This window comes from Apostichopus japonicus, chromosome 10, assembly GCF_037975245.1.
Source record: "Apostichopus japonicus isolate 1M-3 chromosome 10, ASM3797524v1, whole genome shotgun sequence".
NCBI classification, from domain to species: Eukaryota; Metazoa; Echinodermata; class Holothuroidea; order Aspidochirotida; family Stichopodidae; genus Apostichopus; species Apostichopus japonicus.
Window position 1 is genome coordinate 16,013,006 of NC_092570.1, and position 27,539 is coordinate 16,040,544.

A 27,539-nucleotide genomic window follows, 5' to 3' on the forward strand; every position below is an offset into this window, starting at 1 on the left:
ACCGATCCAAGATAGAAACAGAGACAGAGTGTATCAACATGATAGACTTTCTTCCTGTATCAAAAGCTACTTTGAAAGAGATACAAACTGCCACGACAAAAGACCACACAGGTCAAGCTCTTAGAGAACTTATCACTAATGGGTGGCCTGAAGCCAAGTCAAACCTGACACCTGGAACAGGTCCATATTTCCAAGTTCGCGATGAACTATCCTATCAAAATGGAGTGATCTTTAAAGGCCTTCGGTGTGTAATTCCAACCAGTATCAGAGGCAGTATCAAGCAGAAACTTCACCAAGCACACACAGGCATAGAAAGTACACTTAGACGTGCCCGGGATACTGTCTACTGGCCAGGGATGAACAAAGAAATAAAGGACTACATAGAGCAATGTAGTATTTGCAACTCGTACTGCATGAAACAAATCAAACAGCCTCTCATCAGTCATGACATTCCAGAACAGCCAGGATTGAAAATAGGTGTTGACATATTCACCTTGGACAATACTGATTATCTGTGCATTGTGGATTACTTTTCAGATCTGTTTGAAGTGGAAAAGCTTACACACAAAAAGGATGCTCCTTCGGTTATCAACGTTCTCAAGAAGTACTTCGCCAGTCACGGAATTCCAGTCAAACTACAATCCGACAATGGACCACCATTCTCGTCACATGCATTTGAACAATTTGCTGCACTTTACCAATTTGATCATGTAACAAGTTCACCGTACCATGCTCAGAGCAATGGTAAAGTTGAGAATGCCATAAAAACAGCAAAAAACCTCATCAAGAAATCAAAGGCACAAAAGAAAGACTACTATCTCAGTCTTCTTAGTTGGCGCAACACCCCAACTGAAGGACTTGATAGTTCACCGGCTCAGAGACACTACAGCAGGAGAACTAGAACATTGTTACCAACTGCAAGCAAGCTCCTCAGACCAAAAGTAGTGAGAAACACATTGCAACGAAAAAGAAAAGAAAGGAGAAACAGCAATACTATTATAACAAAGGAGCGCAAACGCTTCCGACGCTTCAGGAAGGACAAACAGTTCGCATCCAACCTACAAACACAAAGGAGAAATGGGAAAAAGCGAAAGTCATCAGCAAAGTACGCGAACGCTCATACAAAGTCCAAACAGAAGACGGTCATGAATTTCACAGGAACAGAAAATACCTTCGCTTGTCAAAAGAACCACTCATCGAACGAAGCGAGCTGTGTTTCGAACAACTACAAACAGCAGCTACAGATGACGCGAGCCAACCCGATTCTTCAAGACAAAACACCCCATATGAAACTCCAGATCCACCAGTTCTGAGACGTAGCCAGCGTATTGTAAAACATAAAACCGGATGTCACTGTTGTGATTAGTTAAGCCTAAAAGTATTGTTAAGTATTATTGTTTTATTAATGGTGTAAGTAGACCATATCTAAGTTAAAGTCATTTATCAACTTTAAGCGTGTTTTAGTTTTCTTTAAAGAAGGAAAGATGTAACGTGTGCCTGTTTATTATCTATGTACCTTAAGTTAACACTAAGTTAAGACACTGGAAGAATTTATAGTTCAGTGCACCCACCATACTTATCTGTATTTAAAAAGCCTGAATAGATACTGAAACTGGAAATCGCTGTGTTTGCATTCATTTAGCAATTAGTGAGTACAAATTGTAACAGTAGGCTACCCTTTTTCTTTGCATCAGTATAGCGGGTGGCCACCTTTTGGTCGGGGCCCCCGGCTCAGCACGGTCCGAGCCCATAGGAGTCACGAGTCACGAGTGAATGAGACAAAAGTTAACAACAAAGTTCATCCTCGTGATCATTTACTACTACACAATAGAACTGCAAATCAGATATCTTAGATCGTCGAGACTGAATGCATAATCGGTAGCTGGCAGGAATTTTATTCTGAACTTGTCGTTCAAAGCAAAGTTTGAGTGCTATAGTAACGCGTTGTTTACAGCCATTTCGGTTTTCAAGATATTCAGCATATAAACCTCTTAAATGCTCCTTATAAGGCTTAATTCACGATGTCGTTGCATGTTTTGAAAATAATATAATCAAAAATTCTTCAGATGTTTAATCTACTTCCTTTGGACAAATATGAGATCTCCTGATATATATTTTGGTTGAAAGTCATGAAGTCTCACAAAATATTTAAAGGAAAAGAACAAAGACTTTTCAGGAATGTGAGGATGTGACATCACAGCTAGTCAGATTTCAGCAGTTTCTACACAATCTGATAAAACTTTACCAGGCGCGTATCCAGGATTTTCAAACCCGGGGGGCGCGAATTACTATCTAAGCGGAGCGCCACCATCGGTTGGCGCGCAGCGTACAAGAAAATTTCTTATTTTGATACCCCCCAGATCACCGGAAACGGCACTTCTCGGGCTTGAAATGACCAACCAGATGTACACTTTTTGCCTGAGAACCAAGTATTTCCTAATAGTTTTTTTTCCATCCATAACCTTTTTGAAGATTGTCAACCCGGCACACATCATGTTCGACCTGATCGCATCTCCTGTGGGTCTTTGCTTTTGTAGGTGATTCTACGTCGCGGCCCACAATACCCGTCAGCCCCACTTTTCAAGGTTTTTAGCCCCATATTTGTTCAGAATTGAAAATTCACATTTCTCGTGAATAAACTCACTTCAAAACATACCCATAATGTTGTACAAAATTTCATCTATGGACAACCAATATAGAAAAACTTCCTTCAACCCCTAACAGACCGGTCAAAATTGCACGAGTAGAGGGAAGTGTGATGCAGAATGTTGGTCAGAAATTTTCGAAACTTCAGACACAGTTAATTTATTGGTGTACAAATATTAAAACCTCTTATAACGGCTATTATGAAACTTGGTTGAAGGAAATGAAAAAATAGCAGATATTTCCGAAACCGAACACTACACACATAGGCGTAGGAGGCGCGGCGGCAGTGGCGGAGCTAAGGGTATTGGTCAGGAGGGGCGAGAATGGTCTGTAGGGGCGCTTTCGACACTATCTAAGCGGAGCGCCACCACTGGTTGGCGCGTAGCGTACAGAAAATTTTTGAGTAAAGATACTCCCTAGATCGCCGGAAATAACCCTTTCCGGGCCTGGCTAATTTGCAGATAAACGAAGAATAAGGTGTCATCGCCAAATTACACCAACAAAATGTGACAAATGTCAATAAGTAGATGAGAGCGCAATAAAAAAGTCAATAATCTAGAATAAGGAAAAAGTGGTAAAGAGCTGAAAAAGGCGCCAGCAGTCCATTTGAGTCCGTCAGGGGGGCATCCGCCCCCATGACCGTATGGACGCTCCGCCACTGCGCGGCGGGGGTGCAGCCCCTAATTCGCCATTACTAATGTAAAAGAGAGTTTTGACATAATTGGACCTCCATGCTTTTTATACATCTACATGAGACATGTCGTTGTTTACATTAGCATCCCGCGGTATACTGCGCAATTTTAACGGAACGTACGGTACATGATGGCATGCGATGTAATAACCGAGGCTTGCTTATATGATATTGACATTAACATGTTGAGCGCGCGCGAAAATTTCTGGTTATTTTTTCAGGCAAGTCGGACAGTTTTGAGGCTTTTCATCCTGGAACGCCATTTTCATGCTCACTGATATGATGTGATATCTGCTGTTTGCGTTACAAATTCAAACAGGCGCGTAGCGAGGAATTTGTCAAATGAGGGGCGAAGCCTGTAGGCAAATTATCTAAGCGTAGCGCCACCATAGGTTGGCGCGAAGCGTACAAGAAAATTTTGGCCGAAAATGCCTCCCAGATCGTTGGAAATGGCACTACCCAGGACCATTTGTTAGCGCGAAGCGTACAAGCAAATTTTGGCCAAAAATGTCTCCCAGATCGCTGGAAATGACACTTCCCAGGCCTTGTAAGTTGCATCTAAGCACTTTCTATTTTGAAATTACTTAGCGGTATCATTTAAAAAAATGCTGAATGGGGGGGGGGGGGCGGGCGGTCGCCCCCATCCCAAAAATCGTCATGTTCCCCGACGACGCTGTCGAGTTCGAGACCAGCCACAGTTGGTTTCATAGCACAATTCTACACACGCGTTATGATAGACCATATATAGTATATGATCATTAGTGAGAGAGGAAAATGGAAACGTCAAAAAATGGAGCTGTCGGTGTAAGGGGTAGGGTGAGTCACACATTTACGAAATCATTGATCCGTCACTGGCTACCCTTCAGCGCTGTAATGATGTCACTGTTCCTCTTTCTCTTCCCGATGTCTTCGCGTTTTTCTTTTACTCCCTCCTTTTCTCCCTTTTCTCTCTTTCTTCATTTTCTTTGCCCTTCCTTCCTCTCCTCCTCCTCTTTTTCCCCCTTTTTTCCTTTTTCCTTCTCTTTTTTTTTCTCTCCTCTTTTTCCTACCCGGGGGGCGCGCGCCCCCAACGCCCCCCCCTGGATACGCACCTGTTTACACTTGAATATCTCTTTAACCGAAAAAGATATTTGAACAGTTCTTTCACCATTGTGTTTCTTTTATTGTCCTCTTTCATATAACATAAACATGTATGACAACTGAACCAATCCTTTAACCGCTTTCTGTTAGACTGAATACGCTCGCTTTGAAAATTGGCTCCTATGGCCTAACCACAATGCACAGTAAGCCGCCATTGTTTATAAAATACGTCTGAAATTCTATCTTGATGACGTCAGGAAGTCTTTTACCGTGTGGTAGACTCACCGTGGAAAATATTCAGCCGTTGTTGCTGAGGCTAGAACTTAACAAGGGCTTGCAATTTCCTATAAGAACAACGCTGAATGGCATATGTTATTATACTGAGTTTTGAGTTGCATGTGTAAAGAAACTGGTCTATGTATTTGTGGTCCAGCTACTTTCATCAATGAGCCGATGTTTCAAGGGGGCCCTCCTGAAACTTTTTAAGTGTTTTATAGAAGTTCATCCTGGACACATAGCAGTGTTTTTTGTAACAGTTCTCCAACAGATCAAAATTTAATTTTGCACCTTATATCATCCGTTTTGGAGAGGATAGGTGGATGGGAATCATAGAAGAACCAGAGATTCAACTGGCTATGGGAGTCCTTTCATGAACATGCATGCACACTGAAAAACATGTCATCACCATGGCATAGATTCCTTTTCCCAAGACATCAAAAGTTCAAAACATTAACCGTCTTCTTGTAAACAGCAATTGAAAGCCACCACGATGGTATATAAAACACACTGAATGAAGACAAATATGGAAACATTTCATTTGTTTTTTCGTCAACTGTTTTCTTTGGATAATGTTTTCCTCATTTAAAGATATGAATCGTGATGGGATTTATAAAGACTACATATTTGTAACGTTAAAGTATGAAGCATACATTCAGTTAACCAATGGGAAGTATCATGCTGCTGTCTCTTTTTAGATGTCCCCCCCCCCCCCCAACAATGGAAACATTGCAATAATACAAATCAGTCCACCCAGTTGGGAGAATTCTCTCTATACGATACTATACTGTACTGTCGTGTCCCGCTTTCAGAGCACTCGTAGTGTCAGTATGAGCAGTATGAATAGTATGTTTCTATCAGATGAAAGGTTAGGAACTGTTCGTACTGTCAATACGAGTGCTTTAAAGCATGAAAAGGGAGGACAGTTTTGAGTGGTATTAGCATTAAAAAAAAAGCTGTCCCAACTGGCTGAATCGGTCAGGCAACATTATAGATATTTGTAATGCCCTCTTTGGTAATTTGCATATGAAAGCCATGCAACATTTATAAGAGCCACTTAAAACAGGAAAAACTGTGAAAAGACACTGCAGACTAAAGCTCTCACTGATACAAAACATATCGCTGTCTTAAAGAGATAAAATTAGTAACTTTATTCCTCTCCTTCTTCCTCCCCCATGCTCTCCCCCTCCCTCCTCTCCCCTCCACCCAATCTGAGAGACAAATGTCAAAAAGGCATTGGAACAGCAAGGAAAATGATTCAAGTGATCCTTGAAAGAAAAAAATGATACCTGGAAGAGAGTTTTCTATACTGTCATGCTCTGTGGGAGTTTTTATTTTCTTTAGTGTTTCAGGTTTATGCATATTTTAATGAGGTCTATGACCTGTCTTTCTTAAGACCTTCACAATATAAGTCTGCCAACCCCCTTCCCCCCCCCCCCAAAAAAAAGCAACTATGACTGTTGTCAATTCCTCTCTTCATAAACAGTTTCTTAAACTTTTAAACAATGAATATTTGTCAATCTTGAAAAATTCTGAGAAAACACTATAATGATGTTCTCAAATTAATCTCTAACGATTCGTACAGGTTTGGCACTTCTTTGCAAGGTACATCCAACCTTGCAACCATTGAGTTTTAGGATAATTTAAAAAGTTTTAAAACACTTTGATTTTATCAAAATAACTCTTTAACACATGTTCCATCTTTTACTTCCACCAACTATGGAAGTATGACCAGTTATGACGCTGAAAAAAAAAGAATGCTATGATTTGTGAAGCCATGCTATAGCACTTGAAACAATGTCCTTCATTCATTTAAGGTATTATATAATATTGATTTTCCAGAAGAAAACAAATTATGTGAGATTTTTCTCTGAAGACAATTAAACAGAAAACAAAATTGACCAACATATTTTATTATGAAAGTATTAAGATAAATTCTAAGTTAAGGGTCGAACTTTTCTCCCATTTTTCTGTTTTTAGTTTTGAAGCCAAATTATTTAGATATAAAAAACTATTATTCTACAATTTTCACTAAATTAGATCTTTAATAGAGAATTACATTGTTAGAAAATTCTACAAGTGTGAGTAATGAAATATAGGAAGAGAAAAATAAAAATAAAAAGAAAAGAAAAAGAAATTAAATTTCACAGAAGAATAATTTTAGATGAATATGTTTAAAAGGTTCATCAGAATTCAAAATTATAAATAATAATAACTTCAATGGAAAAAAAAATAGAATACACAGGATGGTTTCAATGATTGTGTACAACAAAAAGAGACTGATTATAAGTGTAACATTGTTAGCATATATTACTAATTTCTCAGACTCCCAAACAAGCAATGACTTGATTATAAGCTTGGCAAACAGCAATACATGCACTATAACTTGTACTTTCAAAGGTGTGTGGGGAGAGGGGAAGGGGGGGGGGTAAATTCTATAATTTCTCAATTGATTTAGGTAAAGGCTGAACCTATATGGAAGGGGCCAAATAAAGGATTTAAACAAGGAGGGGGTATTACCCTGGGTTCTTTGAATCCGACCCCCATGTAGAAACAAGAACAATAATTGGGGGCTGTCACCACCCAATCATCACCCACCCTGTCTCTCTGGTGAATACGAATCTATGTATACCGTTTGCCGTGAATCTCTTCCAAAACTGATCAAGACTTTTAGACCGTGCGATCTATCACACAGGTACGGGGGTTTACGCATCAGGAAACTTTAACCACATACCAATTAACTTATACTAATTAATCAAATTAGATTAATACACACACGTAAGTCATATTTCATATAATTATCACCTGATCTTTTCTCATGACTGTTTTTTGTTCTGATGTTTACGAATGTTTGTCTTTTGATTGCAAAATGGTGACCGTAGAAAACCGAATTGTTGTCACTTGTTATACATGAACCGAATCACGGTGGAATACAGAGCAAAAGACTGCCAGCTATTTATTTACTTATTGATTCATATCTGGTGCAAACAAGTCATTGCTCACAAGGGAGAGGACCGAGTTACTTACTGAAGGGTGTTAATAATCCGATTCCATCCAAATTTTCAAGGGCTACAACAAAAACCAAAACGTTTTGAGTTGGTTTCACATTTGAGATGTGAATATGCATTCTTCAAAAAAAAACAAAAAAACACTTTAACTAAAAGCTGTATTAGTAAATAATAATAATGATAAAAATAATAACAATAATAATAATAATAATATAATACTAAGTTATTCAAAACTAAATTCATGATTTTCAACTTTTTGTTTTTGACTAGAGTTCACTACATGTTTTAATCATTATTTTTTTTGGGGGTGGGGGGGGGGGAACAGATATGAGAGTGATATTTTAATACCTTTAATTCGTAATTCTTTCATAAAGCTATCACGTTTAAACAACCTTTCCCAATATAAAAGGGACAGTTAGTTGTCTGATCTTGAAACATGCAGATCAAAGAAGGCCAGTAGGTTTTTGTAAAAATTATATGACGTTTCCATGGCGATAACGTTTCGTTTTTTTACTTGGTTTTGCCAAATTTCGACTGCTCGTTCTTCTTGATTCTTCTCTTCATTTCGACCGGAAACTTGTCAAAGCACCTTTTACAAGCTGGTTTCAGGTCAAACTCAACAAATTTACTCCTGAAAAGAAATGGAAAGGAAATGAGATCATATTTCTAGAGGGGGTGTGGGGGCGTGGGGGTGTAGGGAGATGTAGGGTGTAGTGGGGGTGAAGGGTGTAGGGGGCGGGGGAACTGCGGTGGGTTGTGAGGACTCCCAGTCTCAAAACATTGCAGCCGACCCACTCTGCCTAACTACTTTCTTAGACTAACACCCATTGCCACAAATCCTTTCTGGGAATTTATTAATTAATTTTTTTCTATGAATGTTAAAAGTGAATCGCTTTGCAGAAAAGTTCTGGGGATGTTTTTCATGCTCCTCCTCCTAACTAAATATGATCTCTTTGGAAATCGATTAAGTTTGAACATGTCTAAACTTTTTCAGCTTCATATGCAATAGCTATCCTTCCTTTAATCTAACCTGCAATGTAACAAATCCATTTTGGTGGTTTATCAAATTTTGATTACACTTTGCATTTTTTCCTGCTTTCTATGCAACAAAAACTGGGCTATTTTTCTGCCTGATGAAACTGCAACACCAAAATGTCTGCAGACCTAAGCTAAGGTGTCCTTCTTCGTGAAGAAGAATACAGGATAACAAGGTTGGTGTTTGCCCTGACATTGACAGTGTATAGAAACTTACATATCTGGCACAGCATAGCCAGCTGTTACACAAACTAACCAAAACCGCTATGCAATTGTAACGGATATATAATAGGTTTTGGTTATACAGAGAAAGTTAAAGGGTGTGAAGACTTGCGCAAAAAGAAACGGTTCATGCCGGTACTCTGACCTAGTTTCGAGTTGTAACAGAAATTTTAGACACCACCATCGATTCCAGAAAATATACACACAGCTTGCTACCTTCGGTAATTAGACACTAGTGTTCATGTCAGGTCCAGCTAAAGATAACAAGGTATCACATTTCATTACTGTCTGCATTTTGTAGCGACAAGCAGAAAACTTCACTTGCAAGCAACGAAAAGTTAAGTTCATGATAACCAACCCAAAAAAGAGGGGGGGGGGGAATGCCATAAAGCCCACAAATATGATAATTGAACGATTAACCATTAATTTAATCCCCATATTAATGTTGCAACCGTACAAATGATCTTCGTGTTCGGGCAATTTTGAGGTGAGGTTTCAAATAGAAACGGTACCCTGATCTTGAAAATAAAAGTGATCAGCTACACTGGCTCCGGAACGTGAAACAGAGAGGAAAAGTGCTTACTTTGTGTTGAGTAGAGTGTCACAGATGGAACAATAAAAATGTTCTTCACACCAAGTTTTGTTCATGGTACACATCACTGGAACGAAGAGATGGAGATATGATGAATTAAACATAAGGGTGACTTCTGGGGCAACATGATCATGTTTGCTATAGTTGGCTGGTGAGATTGCAACCAACATTTCAATATAATTTACAGGTTTTCAGAAATTAACTTCTTTTAATAATTGGAAGACCTATCCCTTTTGCTTTTTCAGTTGTTTTTTTGTGATTTAATTCTCCTTTTTTACCACCAAACTACTCTTTCTTTTCTCTCTTTCTTTCTTCCGAGATTCATTGAAATCTCCTTCGTAGGATAAAATCCAAATCCAAATGAAACAAATACACCTGGAGTTTTGTCTTATATTTTCCTATCCTTAAATCATGGTAGCATTTGCAGGAAGAATTCAGTACTTCCATAGATCATTGAAGTTGCCAGGTAACATTTCATAAACTTTTAAATTACTTTATTCCACAAAAAGCGACAGGACAAAACGTGGACAAAGATAAAGATTGAAAAACAAATGGTAAAATTGTATTACTTACTTTCAGATATTATAGCCTTGCTGCAGTAGTAGCACATATTACCAAATAACTGCAAAATGCAAGAAAAGAAATGAAAATGTTTAAAAAGTCAGAAAACATTCAGGTGAATTTTCTATATTTGTGGAAATTAAAATTTGTGATGGTCATTTGAACAGAGCTAACATGGAAACTATCTTACTGAAGGAATATATATGTCACATGAAAACTATGAATTAATAAATTCCACAATTACACCCCCTCCTCCACCCCAACTTTATTTTCAAAAGCAATCAACTTGTTTTACAAATGAAGACTTCCTTCACAATATCTCATCGTAGTTTTTAAGTATTTGTAATATGCTTACCACTGGGAATGATTGATGACAATCCATGAAATTTGTGATTTTTTTTCTATTTTAGCCTACTTTTTAAATATTTATAAAAATGGCATATACCTGATTGTAATGGGTTTCGCAGTAAGCCTTCCCATTCTTCTCATAATGCCTATGGCCCAAAAATGGCTTCTCGCATCTAGCACAGACAAAATGCTGGAAGAACAACAAAATTCAAACTCAGAGAGACCAGAATACTATTAAAAACTGTTACCAGTTATGTAGCTTCTGAGATGGTTAGGTAATTACAGCATTTCGTTGGAGACGGGCATGAAGTGAGTAGCAATGTTGATAGTGATGTACATTCATGATCATCACATACACAGATTTTAACTCCTGTACAAATAGCTTGACACTAACCCTTGGGTGCCAGACTGAACATGGAAAGCCAAACATGCAAATAAAGAAAGTGCGATATAACCCTCCTGACAGACTTGTAATCATTTCTTTACCATGCTGCCATATTATGGATCCACTTCCTCAATTTAAATCCCTAAATCTCAACATCTGTAAGAAACTGGGAGATCATTCTAGTAATTCTGTATGAATTTTTTCGGACCAAAATTTTGGCAGAGAAGATACCATGTACACACCTCTACGTGCCACTGCTTGCCTAAGGCCGTCACGATTCGTTCCTCAATGGGGCGATGGCAAGCGCTGCATATGGGTATACCCATCTTGTCGTGGCAGGGCAAGCAGTAAAGCTCGCCTCGTAGTTCCCGAGCAGTCGACGTCAACTCTTCTCTATATATCGTGAGAGAAAATATCAAATGAAAGGGGGGGGGGGGAAGTTGCTGAGAATGATCTATAAGGAAAATGAGCTGGAAGCAAACATTCAAGATGACAGAGACTGTCATTCATGTGTAAGGTTTAGCACCCCTGAATAAAAAATTTCAATACCACCCCACTCCCCTGCTGCCCCCCCTCCACCCATTCCTCATCAACCACATATGTGGATTTTGTAACGATTGAATTGTAAGTGTTTTTACCCAAGACCAGAGAAATCGACGTCAGTTAACTAAAGACGACAGATGGTAAGACATCTATGAAGTTTTTCTAGCAAAACACATAATTAAAAGTCTTCTACCAAAGAAAAACCGAAATGAGAATTCACAGATTCTCATTCTCGCAGAGAAGTATTATTCTTCCAACGAGGAGCACTGGCCAAATTCCATGACAGCTGTAGTCAAAATATATCAGCTAATGGTTGTACCTTATTGACTAATTTACCTAAGAAGGTACAATAATATCGAGACCGTATCTCTGGATAAATTACTGATGCATGCATCGTTTTCGGTATATTTTTTTTGTTCCATTGGTGTTGTTGTTGCCGTGGTTGCTCATTCTATGAGCTTAGCAGATTCACAAATGGCTACAGCCTAGTATATCACTTTCTCCACGTTCGATAGCTAGCGTTGAGTATGAAAAGTTCAAACTGTTCCACTGCTCTGCAAGAGATAGACCAACTTGAAACTTACCCACAGCTGCCACAGTTAAAGTGATACGGGTGGTACGTCTCCATCTTAAACTTAATGTGACCATCTTCGATGATACCACTGTGATAATAACGAGAGAGAGAGGGGGGGGGGGGAAAGAGAGGAAGAAAACAGAAAAAAAACATGAGATATTATGCTTAGTCCTTCAGAAAGTTCTTGATACATTTTCATCACTCCTGATGCATAAGTAACCTATTATGTCTGAAACATTTAAGGAGAAACCAGTCATGATACATTTCATGATCTGTGAAATGATTTTTTGTTCGGTTAACAAAAATTTTGCGGATCAAGGTAAGGGGTTGGATCTCACCGGAGGCGGGGCAATGTAACAATCATATGGAGAGAAAAAAATTCTCCTCCACTGCTAGTTGAAAACACCCATCTCAATAACTTGTCTCTGAATCAAGATATTGTTGATAAAATGAATGCTAGTTTGACTGGCTAAACCTACAATGGATCTCAGTAGGTCGTCTTGTGATGTCATGACAGCAGTAAATGTCCTTTGAACAAATGCTTTACTTTCCTATTATTATATTCTTATTGTTGTTTGTTTGTTTGTTTGACTGGCAAAGGTTCTCTGTATGTCGTTAGAATTTCATCAAAATTTTCAAATTTCTGTTTTTGTAGAATCATTATTTTCCTCTGTGCAGAAGTGAGCTAAAACATTTATAGCTGCACTGCTGTGATGAATTCTTCCACTCACGAGATACCACCAAAAATTGGAAATTAAATTTGTATCTTTGTTATCGAATAAAACGTTACGACCATTTCGTTACGACCTTTTTCTTACGATGCAGAACACTTTCCGCAACTTTATCAACCGATCAAACTCACCCATTAGAGAAATATCCCTATTAAAGAATACATACAGAAACATACAGTACATGCTGGTAACTCATTTGACAGATCACATGATTGGGTTCATACTGTGTATATAAGCTGTTTAATATAAAACGAACGACTCTGTATGGTATATACATTATTACAACATCTGGGAAATTCGATCCAGACGTATGTATTAACTAATAATGAGGCTAACAGATTAACATTTTGCAAATTTGAACTGTCGGCATCAATCTTTTTCATTTAGAAAATTATTCATATCCATTTAAAATATGAAAACTCAAGATGGTTCCATATTTAGGCAATGGACACCAAGCACGTAAAGCAATGTTGCACTTACTGGCATTTGTAGCAGATATGCTTTCCGCTACCTATGGGTGGAGAAAAAAGGAAGAAAAAAAAAAAAAACAGATTTTATATCACTTCAAATCAAATCTTTTCGATCTTTACAGATATGAAATGATATTGCCGAAGACGAATGTGGTACTCGCATTCTATTCACTGGCCCGTCTATTCAACGATTTCTCGCGGCAGCTACAGTTATTATTTTAAACCAGAACTATGTTCTTGATGGAAACTAGTACACCCCATATTTACCAAACATTCTACAAAATTTAACAGCAGTGCTCAACCTACAGTACTACCGGCAACGTTGATTAGTTAACAACCGATGCATCGTCACGGTTTCAAATTATTGGTGTCAGAATATAAGGTGAGGGTACTTGGTATTTTGGACTTAATCCAGCAAAGAATGAAAAATAAGTTCCGCTTCATCGAAGGTAACTAACTAACTATAAGCAAGTTCATTGTGTATTTGTAACCTGCTTTTAATAACTACTTTATATTCGTCTGTGGTGTTATTCACTTCTTCTCCTTCGAGGAATACTAATATAGAATGATGCCAGGTAGAATATTGTCCATCCAGATATTTTGACTGTTGTAATATTTGGTGTACATTAATTCCATCTCAGTAATGACAGTCTCTAGCTGGGATGACTTTTGATTTGAGAATACCGTAGTAAATGACACTCCTTCTCCAAAGTAGTTCCACTTGAGTGAGCCGTCTTATTGCAAACCCGTCAATCATTGGAGCAAATCAAGTTTATCAACAACCGTGTGCTACCAAACAATATTCCTGAAGTTTGAAGGTTAATTTTTACAAACTCAAACTGTGTCCTGCAGTTATCAATATCTGTAATGGAGTCTTTGTTTCTCTAGGCCAGTGGTAAGGCATTAAACATTGGCCTATTAAATGGACTGCAGCAAAATTCTGGGACCATATCTAAAACCCTGCAGCAGGTATATGTATATCTGTTAAACTCCACATATAAACATCTAAATGATCATGCCTTCCCCTGATATCGTCTTAGGCTTCCATGCGCCATATCAATCATCTTTCTTTAAAAGGCCTGCCTGCTATGACAGAAACTTTGCCCACCGGTATCCTGGGGCCTTGCTACAGTAGTCTGTTGCGGCTACTCCTCCTGGAAATGGTTCAATTAACGAACAGGTCCTACACAGTTTATTTGCAAATGAATGAAACCAGTGGCTATAAAATTAGTAGATAATGAAGAATAATGTACTTACTAGCTGCTTTCTCCTTCAAGTGACAAGGATGGCAGAGGGCTCTTGAAAACAAAGAAAGGGGGAGAAACCTTGAGTATAAATTTCTGATCTAGTTCAGTAGACACATTGCACGATTACATGATATAAATTACTATAAATGACACGTGTATGATTATTATAGGTGCAAACATGTCAAAATGTTGCACAGAAGCTAGTGGGGTAGTTTGGTGGGGGTTTGGGTGGGGGAGGGGTAGGGGAAACTGTTTAAATGTGGCAAATACAGTATGTGTAAACTACATAGTTACTTGAGAGAGCTTGGGTGGAGTAAATAAGAACCTGACATGGAAATCAATGGTTCCATTCATTTTCAAGCCCACACAATCACTAATGCAAAGTTATTCCAAATTTGAGACAAACCTCCAAAAACTTAGCATACAGTAAACTTGCTAATTTAAGCTCAATGGATACATAATGTACAAATGAAAAGAAATATTTGCAGGAAACCATATTTCTTTTGTTGTTTGTTCTTGATAAATTATTTAGATACAGAACCTACTTGGAACCTCAAATAGACTCTCCATTTCTATCTCTAACTTCCAATTTCCCAAAATGATACCTCCAAGTCCTCCGTTCCTTACCTTCCCCTGTTCTTCACGAAGCCTGTATCCGCAAGTTGCGTCCCACAGAGTTGACATAGGAAACATGCCGGATGCCAATTGTTATTCATAGCCTTGATGACTCGACCAATCACAAATTCCTCTTTAAAAGTCAGAGAGCGGGGGAGAGAGAGAAAACAGAAATATAGTCAGAAATATATTTGTGAGCACGACGTGCAGGTGAAATAATTTAGTGTGTGTGAAGAGGCCTGCGACGTGATGAACGATACATACAGGACAAGTTTATCAAGCATAGAAAGAACGTGGCAGTTTGTTGAACTCGACAAATTGGTACCGCATTTAGATTCTGGGAAAAGGGGCACAATGACTGCGGATGGGATACTGTAAAAGGGGTGTTATGTAATCCAAGCTGACAAACAAAAACCAAGATGCTCTTCTATTTCCAAGGCTAAACTTAAAATCAGGAGGCACCTTCACTTGCTCAGTATCTACTCCTATATATATATTATTAATTTAACAAATTAAGAAAAAGGCTACTAAGCCAATTGCCACCTACGTATAGCACACACATTACCAATTATAAACCCCCCCCCCCCAAAAAAAAAAAAACCTTCCTTAAATCCAATTTTCTGATATCCTAATTTCCTGCATTTTTTTTCTTTCTCTTCTTTGAGACAGAAAGGTGCCAAGATACAAGTCATTTTCTCCTTCTTCACACTTCAGATTAATTTTACAGTTTGGCAAATCACACCATACCTTAAAGGCCTTCCATCCCTCCATTATATTTTTCACACATCTCATACGTTGAAGGTGTCTTACGTCCTTATTTATAAGATGAATAATTTACGAATGGCGAGCCCCCCCCCAGGGCAGTTTACGATATTTTTGTATTGAGCGACTTATAGGCTAGAAGGCCAGAACCAGTTGGGAATTTGCTCTTTGGAATTCAGTGTGGTTCACTAAATGATGAATCTACTGTACTGTAGTTCTGACAATAACTAATTTTGCACTTATTACTGTAACTCTCTTTCACTGTGTACGATACTGTATCATGTCAAATTACAAGCATGGCGAGAGAATTATGCGAACCTCGACGAAGAGGACAGTAAATGTCCTGATATTAAACTTAAGAGAGGACACAAACCCCAAGCATCACCTTAATATATATGATGAGAATAGAGAAGAACAACAATTCCCCCAAAACAGAGCTCTAAGAAAAACCTTGCTTCATTTGGGAGATATCCTGGTTTAAAAGTCTTGCCTCAGACTGTATTTTTTAATCTTTATTTTATTAAAAATTTGTGATGTTGTACAGTGCCCACTGGGATCTGAAATCCTTTCCTTTCTCTTGCACTGTAGTATACATGGCATTTCAATATCTACTGTACATTAAATACCAAAATCATCGAGGTAACGTTGTGCAGGCCTCCTAACCCTAGATTGCTACAGTTAGAGTCGAGAGGTCAACTTTGTGTCACTTCTGAATAATTTACTTCTGGAAAGTCTTTAACAGAATCTTTTAGATTTCAGAAACAATGATCTACAAATTATGCTGTACAGGTATCATGATACCTCTCAAATTGTGCGAAATGAACAAACCTTCCTTGGGAAAATTCAATCATGACCAATCTGAGTTTTAATTTGATGCAAATAGGCTATCATCTCGGAGAAAGTTCTCGGACTATTAAAAGTGATAGATTCGGAAGGGAGGGAGTGGGTCATCGACCCTGGTTGTAGGAATCATTGGAGGGCAATGTTAAAACTTATCAATATCTTTGGGCCGGGTAGGGTGAATAGTTCAACCGAGGGGGTTTGTTGACGTATTGAGAAGTGACGAAGGGAGATGACCTTTTCACGAGACAGGTCAAACATCTCAATTATTTTGATGACTCTGTTGCAATCCACTGTGTCAGTTAATCACTTTTGCAGTTGCTGTTTCCAATTTACTAAAACAATAGGAAACACAGTACTTTCATAACTAGTGTACAGTATTAATAATATGAGGCCTACCAATGGGACCTCGGCTGATCCTTGCAGAACCAGCCACATTAATTCAAATGCAAATTGATGTACCTGTAGTACATGACTAGTCGGTATGTCATTAAAGCTGAAAGCTTTGTAATTTACAAAATAAAATTCTCCCTGTGTCTGTCTGTCTCTGACAGTGAACAGACCCATAAATAACCAACGGTAGTGTTGTTGTGGCTGAATGACGTTTAATGTGTTAAGCCAAAGCAATTCATTGGACAGGTTTACACCGGGTTGCTGTTTTACAGTAGTGTGTCTGATCAATGGCGGACCATACGGTACACGGTAATAGGGTTTACCGATCTTAAATTTAGTTATGATTAGTAATGTAGGCACTATATTAATAATGTGTGTCTGATCAATGGCAGCCCGTACAGTGCACGGTAAAAGGGTTTACCAATCTTAAATTTAATTATGATTATTAATGTAGGCACTACACACGTATAAATTAATATCAATAAATTACAAATGTGTAGAAACTTAGCAGTTGAATAAAACTCAATACTGTCAACTCCTTTAATAGACTGTGTATAGCAGGCTGTCTATTGCTACAGATCATATAGCATTGGGGAATTTGAAGCTAATAACTTATGGTCCCAAAATTTAATTGGTGATAAAGCTTCTTAAAACTGTTTCAATAGAACACTGTATCTGAAAGTTCTCACTTTCAATATATTATTTTGCAGAAATACAGAGTCGGAGAACTGTCCAACCGGAGAACGATTAAACCTGAGAACAGTTCAACCGAGGAACAGTACAACCAGAGAGCTGTTCAACCGGATAACTATTCAACCTGGGAATGGTATCAACCTGAGAACAGTCCAACCGGAGGACGGTCCAACCGGATAACGGTTCAACCAGAGAACAGTTCCACCTGAGAACGGTTCAACTGGATAACGGTTCAACCAGAGAACGGTTCCACCTGAGAATGGTTCAACCGGAGAACAGCTCAACCTGAGAACGGTTCAACCGGAGAATGGTTCAAATGGAGACCGGATATTCTGTTCTTTTTGATGATAACTCGTTAGGAACAGATACTCTGAAGGTGGCAGTAACATGCTTGTTGAAATTTGGAGGAAAGTGTAACCATTATTCTACTCTCTAGCATATTTGGAAGGAAAAGAAATTGATGACAGATTTTCGATCCCGACTGTTGATTCGGTCGTCTTAAGAATTGATTTTCCCTGGATACTGTGTATATATATATATATACTCACTGCATTTGCCACAGCACGGTGCGAAGAGCATATTGAAGTCATGTTCGCAGTATTTCCTCCCCTCAAACTGTAAAAAATGAAAAGAAAGAAAAAAAACAGGATGGGATTAATATCACCAATAGAGGATATAAGGGCATGCTGAGAGCTGTACTCTCATTGCAAACCATGACATTAAATTACGTCTGTTTCCTGTTGTTACGTGTTGCACTGAGTTGTGTACTGGCATACATACTGTACAGTACATATACTGTACAGTAGTGTAACTGTTTCCAGAATCTTTCCACAGTACAGGTACAGTTGTTGACATTCAGGGTTTGAGGATTTTGAACTAACTTGGGTAAAAATAATTTGTGAAAGCAGTTTGGAACAGATAACAATATTTTTTATCATCTAGACATTGAGTTTGGTCAAACACATGTTACAATTGGAATAATACATGGATGCTATGCCTACAGTATAAAGGCACTGTACCGTATGCCATGAAAAAGGCTATCAACAATACAGCTAGATACAAATATGGTCACATTTTTCTAGCTCTCTACAATATTACTACAGTGCACATAAAGACTTGCACATACACCATATACTGTACAGTAATAATGTGTGGCCATGCTCAGACTAAAACTAAATACACAATGTTTCAATATTAAGATCTACTTCCAATACCCAATGGGCCCGGTCCACCCCAACCAACTATTCTTCACGTAAGTTTCTGATGAAGGGCAAAATGTGCTCTACTCGGATTGTAGTATCTCATATATATGGCCGTCGACCATTCTCTGTTGCATGAGGACCATGGTGAGAGTTTGGAATCAATCCTCAACACTGCAACGATTGAGAATGTATGCTGATGTACCTACAGTAGGGGTACTCCCATGACCGAAATGGGTTTGTGACATTGCATGGGAAGTAAAAGAACTGAAGGTTTTACTACATGACATTGTTCACTTGGAACGAACTGTTACATCCCACTGACAAATTAAAACTGAGCTTTTAAAAGGAAACTTACAAAAAGACTTTTCTTTTCTACAAGAACATTTTTTGATGCTAAACGACACTGAGCATTGATGGACTTTGGATATTAGGCGCTGACATAACTTTTTTTCATTGAATGATTGAACGATCGATCGATTTATTTATTGTAGCAAATTCAGCAGGCTCAGATATTATGAAGTATATACTGTACATACTGTTTGAATAAATTAACTTACCTTTTAAAATCATGTTTAGAAAAATTAAGTGATAGCAAATAGTAAAGTACTGTATATATGCAATTAAGTTCACACACATCTATGTGTCTGCCAAAATTGTCTAAAAGTTACAAAACTACATTACTAGTGTCCATGATGCGAAGATTAAATCATATTATTGAATAGAAGGGTACCATCACATTTGAGGTAAATGCTCAATTTCATATTTGTATTGCATACAGTACATGTACTGTACTAACTAGTCTACAGTATGTGTAAAACTTGGTGAAGTTCCCAAGCTACAATGTGTGGTGTGCAACAAAGGTATGCAGCCACTCCTTGCACAGTATGTGAACATGTTGTATACCATGTAGCCCTACGGTACATACAGTATATGTATTTTATAAACAATTTATCATGTACTGTGAAATTTGACAAGGTTTTTATGTAAGGACCTTACAGTTACATTCTAGTACAGTACTTAGCAACAGTACAGTAATTTCAGACATTTTTTACTGTACGCCAGGATGGACCATTTATATTACAGACTATGTACAGATGATATATCATTATAATACCACATTTTACCCAGATCTTTTTAATTGAATATAGATAGGAAATTGGTCTATTCATCAAGGAATAAACACAGACAGGTTATTAGTTTCTCAGCCAGTTATGAATATTTCTTACTTGATGTACCTGTATTTGATAAGGACCGGTAAATCTACACCAAATGTTTAAACTGCACTGCCATGTATAACTTACTGTAGTGAATGTTATGTATGTCAGTGTTATCTAGTGTTAAGCAACAGTTCAAGAACTTGCAGCTCATTGTACAGTACCTATGACTCACAAAGACCTTATTATCCTCCCTATTGAGTCATTGAAATATTACAATCAGAGGAATGCATACTGCAATATGTACCTGTATTAAACCAGAAGAAGTTATTTCTTAACATTATAATGTATCCTACTTAAACATTAATGTTACATAATGACATACTATGAGTAAGTACTACTGTACAATGAATGTACAGTACACTAGTACAGAGTAACATACTGTAAACAAATTACTTAGTTCAAATGTTAACACTGTACTTGACTTACGAATGTTTTGACAAAATTATCATGTTTCAGACACCAATCTTGGAGGTTTTTCTTTGAAAAACTCCAGGTTTGAATTTTTTTTGGGTCTTCTGGGGGTGGGCCAGGGACCAGGGTGGGGGACCTGGAAGTTCTGCTGCATTATATTGCATTGCATTGAATCGTTGTACGCTGCCTGCACAATGTACAGGACACCATACTATACAGTGTAACGATAGCTGTATGGTGCAATATGGACATACTTGAACACTTTACAATCCATAGCTCATCACTAATGCAAATCCTGAACTGCAGTTTGCATTTATCCCAATACCCAGAACAGCACAATGAGACTTTTTCATCATGCAATGTTTATTCTCAAAGCAGAGGTCAAAGGTTAATCTCCATATCAAACATATCCTGACTTACTGAACTATAATACTGTCTATATGTGATGTTTTTTATCATTGATCCTTGTGTGGAATAATTTACTTATATACAGTTTGGAATAGTGAGACTAGTTTTCATATAATAACAATAAAAATCTACTAAAATGCCCTTAGGTTGGATATCAATTTCAGGCGTCTTGGAAAACTAACTGTAAAGAGAAAAAGTTTTTTAAGGAGAGCAAAGAGTTGCTTTTAAGGAAAGCACAACTCTTTTGAAATGGAAATTATGTTAAGCTTCATATTTTGATCTTGAATAACAGAACCAAATGTTTGTTAAACTTTTCCTTGTAGATACACCAGTGTATGGTTAGAGGAGGGATTTATGGGATATGATTAAAAAGGGGAAATGTTATGAAAGTTATCATACTGTTGTCAGTAAATACAAGCAAACTGATGTGTATGTTAAAGATATAGATTGCTTTCAGGTCTTGAATTAATATTATAAAATTTGGTGGGTTGGGGGAGTGTGGATAATTATTATAATGTGCAATGATGTCTTCAAACAGATTATGTAAGTGTCTTTTTTTGTACTGTACTTCTAGGAAGGACCAAGTATATGAAGTATTTTATTTAAGAGAGAAATATTCAGAATCTATACAATTGCAGATACAAAGTATCAACATTAAGATTAATCCCAGGACAAGACTTATACTGTACATCTCCGTAAACCTTATCAATTTGCTCGCAATACACGGTGGTTTGACTATACCTGAAAGCAACCTTCACTGAAGTGTCAAAAGGCCAATTTCTCCTTCTGAATAATTTAAGGACAAAATCTGAGTACTTATCACCTATTTTCATGGAATGTAACAGTTCATCTACCCCCCCCCCCACCCCCTAAAAATAGGCTCTTGAATAAATAATCCAGCAGAGTAAAATGTTATAGCTCAGTGACCAATTCTCTCGAAGGAGCCTGAAACAGTAAATTAAAACATTGATGACAGTGAGGGTTAACGGTGTTGTAGACAGCAGGGGAAACAACAGAGTTAGAAGAAGTTGAACCTGGCATCCCGGACATGTTGGTTAGTCTCGGACTCTACAATATAACCCTTCATAAACACACACACACACATGTATGTAAATTCATAAGGGTATGGAAAGACTTTTCACAGGGGGGAAGGGGGGGCAGGTATTTTGCCCTGAAAATTTCTTTGACCGACAAACAATCATGACATGAATTTTTGGTTAAATTTGCCCCTAAAAATAAACCATTTTTTTTGCTGCCACCAAAAACCGCCACCCTGAGCCCTTGCCTTGTATGTCTACTAGTACTGTATCCTGTACAGTACATCACACTGTAACAGCCTGCTATAGTACATACAGTACAATACAAGATATGATTATTACAGTGTGTGATCTCCTTCCATAGTTAAACCTGTACTTGTATATGTTTGTTGTTCAGGTACTGTACCTACATAGGCCTACCTTCGGCACTTTTGAAACTATTGAATGTTTACTTTCCTGTGATGAATGAATCAAAACGTTTCAAACCTTGAACTACAATTGTCTTCAAATGTGTGCTTAATTACTAAGCATACTGTTCATACAGTATTGCACATGCACTATACTATAAGCCACACACTGCAAATAGCTCAATGCCAATAACTTATTCAGTTTTGGGCTCCAGACAGTACTTTTTAGTACCTCCTTTTTACCCTGAAAACAATCACTAAACCCCAAGCACTGTATTCTATGGTACCACAGTAGGGCACAGTCCACTATACAACAAACACTGTAATACTGGGGGAAGTAATCGATTATAACAGGACTCCATACTCCATAAAATACTGTCATAAAAATATGTTGCCATGGAAACTGCAGTGGGCGTATTTATAGTCCTGCAGTACTCACTGCGGCACACTTTGTTGATTAAATGTCATGGCAAGGCAATAACACTGTACAATAGATATTCTTGCCTCAATGGGCAACAAATATAAAACAGCCGGATCTTGCTGCTTATATATACAGTAACTTCACTTGCAGAGTTATTTACAATCATAAAATTCCACAAGTAGAAAACAGAGGTTTTTATTATTGAAGTGGTAACTGACTTGTGCAATTTGTCCTAGTAACATTATTTCTGTCAGGGGAAATTTCGGTCAGCAAATTGATACAGACTGTAGACTTTGCGAATGGTAGATTCGCTCAAAGGTGGTGGACGTTGACCCTGAAATGGTGGTCTGCAGGGGTGCAGTGCTAACATATACAAGTTTATAGACTTTAATGGAAATGGTGCAATGTAGTAGGGTCAAGACTGGTGATATGACGTATTACATCTTCTTACCAACCTATGGGTTTAATCAGCTACTGAAATATTAACTGGAGTATATCAATTTTAAAGGAACCTTTCTTCATCTTGTGTTGAGCTTGCTACAAGGTTCTTTAAAGCGATCCCATAAACAGCAAGCAGTTCTTTATATAGTACTTAGTAGCTTATTAACAGCCAAGTTTCAAGTCGAAAAAGAAAAGTCTCAAAACATGAATATGAGGACACTTATAATGATTGATGATATTTGAATGGCAAAAGAATATAATAAGCCATAAAAAGTTAATGACATTACATTATGCTCTTCATTGAATGTGTTGCAAACTATTATCGAAACAAAAACAAAAAATCCAGATGTGTTGCTTACTGAGATATTTAAGTAAGAAAAGATGAACATGGGGAGCAGTCTCATAAATATTATGAATGGGTACATATTACCAGGGACACACTGCATACAGACTGTACAATATGTAGGCTACATTACTTAGCTTTGTATGTTAACCAATTTAATAACTTTCAAGACTGTTTTCATAGTGTGGTATGTACTCTGCTTCAATGTTTAACATGTAATTAGGTAAACACAGAGCACATTGCTGAACATACAAAATGGAACATTAGAAAAGGAATGCTATCTTAAGGCAGTTTTCTATTATTTTTAAAATTTTTAAAACAAATTTTTTTTAACATAAACTTTAGGATTAACAACTGTTAAGGGCAAACAAACTTTGTTAACCTCAAAACTGTTTTAAACCTTCAAGACAGTAATGCCCATAAACAAATTGCAGAAGCTTACTGGCATGAATATTTATGAACCATAATACTTACCTGTCCAACCTACATGTATGCACTCCAAGGTCTTCCTTACAGGTCTACTAAAACTTGATAAACATTTTAGGACTGAATCCCCCGTCAAGAGTTAAGGGAATTATGCAAAGTCATTTATTCCATGAATAGTTGTACTGATATATCCAGCAAGCAAAATTAAATGTCAGTTGTAGTTGCACACAATGTAATCGTATGCTTTTCCAGACCGTGCAAAACCATAGTTTGGGAAAGCAAGATGGAATCTTGAACAAAATGGTATCCGATTGAACTTTACAGTGTATATTTCAAAGTTAGCTCTGGTAACATGTAACAAACGATAAAATTTAGCAAATTTTTATTCAGTACAAGTACAGGAGAAAGAAATTGAGCTCACCTCAAAAAAGGTTCCTTCAGGAAATGGTTGAAAACATTGGGCACATCTTTAATAAAGAGAAAAGGATTTTAGTTATTAATGTACCATATACCGATAAAGGGAATTATTGAAAATTTAGTTTCAATTTTGTAAAAACTATTTAAATCAAGTTTTGGAACATTGATGGGAGGAACAATGAGGGAGAAGATAGAGGGGTGAGGGGGTTGTTGGTACATTTAGAGGGGAAAAGACAGTTAAAACAATTTAGTGGTTAATTTACTGCCTACTTTTTAATTTATATATACTTACACAAAACAATCTTCGTGCCAGCATTCTCCACCAGAATTGACTATTCTCTCGTCTAACTTGAATCCGTCATGACATCGAGTACAGAGGGCTGTGGATGCCATGTCTGACCTGTGACGAAAATTATCACATTTATGTAGCAAAAATATGGTAATAATTATTTGGAGATTCTTCTTAAAACAATTACACAATTAGTGCTGTAGAATTGTCTGACTACAATAAAGTCAAAAAATATGAAATTTGTCTTGAGAACTTGGTGAACTACACTATGGACAGAAAGAACACTTCCCCCTTCCCTTCCCTACCATCCCCCTAGTGTGCGAGAACTTCCCACAAAAACCGACACACTTTTCTGATAAATTATGATGAAATAATATCTGACAGGATAATAACATAAATCAGCATGACCGGTGAAAGTTATGTACTCATTGTTTAGAAGCTTTACAGACGTAACTTAGCAGAGCTGGTCAGGCATCACGTAAATCCTATTTCAAATGTATTGAATGACACTGTATGTGCACAACTTTTACAACATACAGCTTTTTATAGATATATCCACTTGTAAGTGGCCTCTGACAGGTCCACCTCTGAAATGTATCCACTTTGGATATATATCCCTACCAGCAGTTCAAAAGCTTTCGACAGTAAAGGTCTCAGCAGGTCTAGTATTTACAGTAAGCGATAAATGACTACATAGGCATTATTACTTTGCGAAATATATCACCATGGATAACTACTACTTGATGGAATCCAGTTGGATACTGTAGGACTAGCCTAGATTAAAAAGTTTATTAGGGTCTCAGTTAGGCCTAGGCCTACCAAGTAACACAGAAATTGGCACAGTAAGCCTGCTTGTACTGTACTAACATCAAACCTTGAATGAAAACTGCCATCAGAAATGCTACTTGTCATCAAAACTTGATACATATCTGGCGAAATCTTTATAAAACTGAGCAAGTTGGGGCTAACTGTTGGAAGGAAATTTCAGCACCGTAACAGCTTAACGTGTTCCCAAATTTGGCGACCCCCAGAATCGAATGAATTCATAACTTATGAAAACAAGTTGCAAGTCCCCATCTGATACACTAGTGGTTATGCTAGAGTGTTGCCATTGTGACATGGACTATTTGTGGAAGTGCAGTTTGTTCGTTTACTTGTTTAGGGGGTGGGAGGGGAGAAAATATAGTTAGAAACACTTTCAGGCGAATGATAATTTTTAAATTGTAAGTCTGGCAAGCATTAGACTCTGACTCTGAGTAATACTTCATAGGCCTAAATTAGGCTTTGAAATTACTCTTGCTTATGCCTAACTTTTACTTTTGTTAGGCTGGTACTATTTTAGTGGCCTCCACTAGGTCTACATAATACATTAACTTGATACGCCGTTCCACTAGGCCTAACGTTAGTAATGTAATCATCAATATACTTAATACGAGATGCCTAAATTAATTATGTTTAGTTGTAACCTTAGGGCCTATGATGAATGCCAGTAAGGTGAAAAATATGTGTGGAATTCCATCCTAGCCTGCGGGAATACCTTACACAGCAGTGAACAAGTGCTGAATGACTAGCAACTTACGTTGTGCGTGAAATATTAAAACAGAAACTGACGATACGGATGAAAGGAAGGATAAAGAAACGTTTGAAAATTTGAAGATAGTCCTCGCACAACCAGCTTCCGTATGACTGTCAACTTGAACTTACGCTTTTGTCATGGGCGGCATGAATACTTCAATTGATTGCTAGGCAAATAGCGGAAAGGTGGGTCAATGAAATCTTGTCAGGATATCGGAAGCTGACAGACTTGTGTATATTCTGATATAGCGTCCTCTCTTTTCAAGTCTTACAGCCTGTGCATATGTGATCGTGAAGAAAGATATGTTTGCGCCCTCTATTACAGAAACATGTAACGATAGAAAAGAGCAAAGGAATTTATGGCAAGAAATTGATTCGAACCAGTGACCTGTTGATTACAAGGGAGAAAATGTCATTTGACCATGCAAAAGTCCCTTTGACTTGCACACTGAAATATCACAGCAATGTCGTTTCTTTCTAGATGTTCTCACTCTATCAAAGTTACCCCTCACAGGACAGCTGGCGTGTTGTCCACTCAAATTTCCTTATCACGACCATGTAAATCTTTAGCAACGAAGCCAAACTTTTTCGACACCTGTAAACAATCCTCTTTACTTACCACTTAACAAATTCATTACACATGCGGCCCGAGAGTCAATTAGGGAATCCTGAAATATCATGGAGGATGATTGAAACATATGGGATAAAGGGATAGCATAAATTTCACTTTCATAATGAAAATTAAAAATGACGGTTGTTCGTTGGTATAATCCAAGCGCGCTCAATAAATGGTTGCTTGAATCACGTCATCACATTCTTTTCTACACTTGTGTTCTTACCCATCGGTTAATTAACTGAACTGTCAGAACATGGGACGCCATTCCCAACATTTTTCTCGGATTTCCCTGGGTTGACATATATTGGTGTTGTACCACAATTAATTGCAGGAGGTTCATAATGAGCATTTCTTGCGACAATGGTTAGCCTTCCAGGCGGATGTACCCAGCGGATGTACATTTTATGGAATGGTGATTTATTTAGAGATGGTCTTCAATTACATATCAATATCATTAGCAGATTCATAAATCTGAAAAATTATGTTAAAGTGTTTGAAGACTCGCGCAAAAAGAAACGTCTAATGCCGGTAATCTGACCTATTTTCGAATGAGGTGTAACAGAAGTGTTAGACACCACCATCGATCCCAGAAAATACACACACAGCTTGCTACCGTC

The 27,539-nt window shown here is 37.6% G+C and overlaps 1 protein-coding gene across 2 annotated transcripts; it reads right to left on the reverse strand.

Moving 5' to 3' along the window:
* Nucleotides 1-5,228: 5,228 nt before the first annotated feature.
* LOC139974669 (LIM and senescent cell antigen-like-containing domain protein 1) lies at nucleotides 5,229-26,588 on the reverse strand. Of its 2 annotated transcripts, none has more exons than XM_071981930.1 (13): nucleotides 26,436-26,588; nucleotides 24,735-24,842; nucleotides 24,447-24,492; nucleotides 18,261-18,327; nucleotides 15,037-15,157; nucleotides 14,420-14,460; nucleotides 13,173-13,203; nucleotides 11,972-12,049; nucleotides 11,087-11,237; nucleotides 10,557-10,649; nucleotides 10,124-10,172; nucleotides 9,542-9,617; nucleotides 5,229-8,332 (listed from the first exon to the last, which is right to left on the reverse strand). In XM_071981930.1, exons 1-13 carry the CDS (start codon nucleotides 26,453-26,455, stop codon nucleotides 8,212-8,214), a joined length of 1,002 nt encoding a protein of 333 aa, XP_071838031.1. In that variant the 5' UTR covers nucleotides 26,456-26,588; the 3' UTR covers nucleotides 5,229-8,211. The 2 variants fall into 2 exon arrangements, with proteins under 2 accessions (XP_071838031.1, XP_071838032.1); XM_071981931.1 differs by having other exon boundaries at nucleotides 26,311-26,450.
* Nucleotides 26,589-27,539: the final 951 nt, after the last annotated feature.

Excerpts from the sequence above, each read along its gene's own strand:
- LOC139974669 (XM_071981930.1), bottom strand. The coding sequence starts at position 26,455 with ATGCCGCCCATGACAAAAGC. Across the intron at positions 10,650-11,086 it reads GCAAGCAGTGGCACGTAGAG|CATTTTGTCTGTGCTAGATG; the intron begins GTGTGTACATGG and ends TTGTTCTTCCAG. Across the intron at positions 9,618-10,123 it reads CAAGGCTATAATATCTGAAA|TGATGTGTACCATGAACAAA; the intron begins GTAAGTAATACA and ends TCTTCGTTCCAG.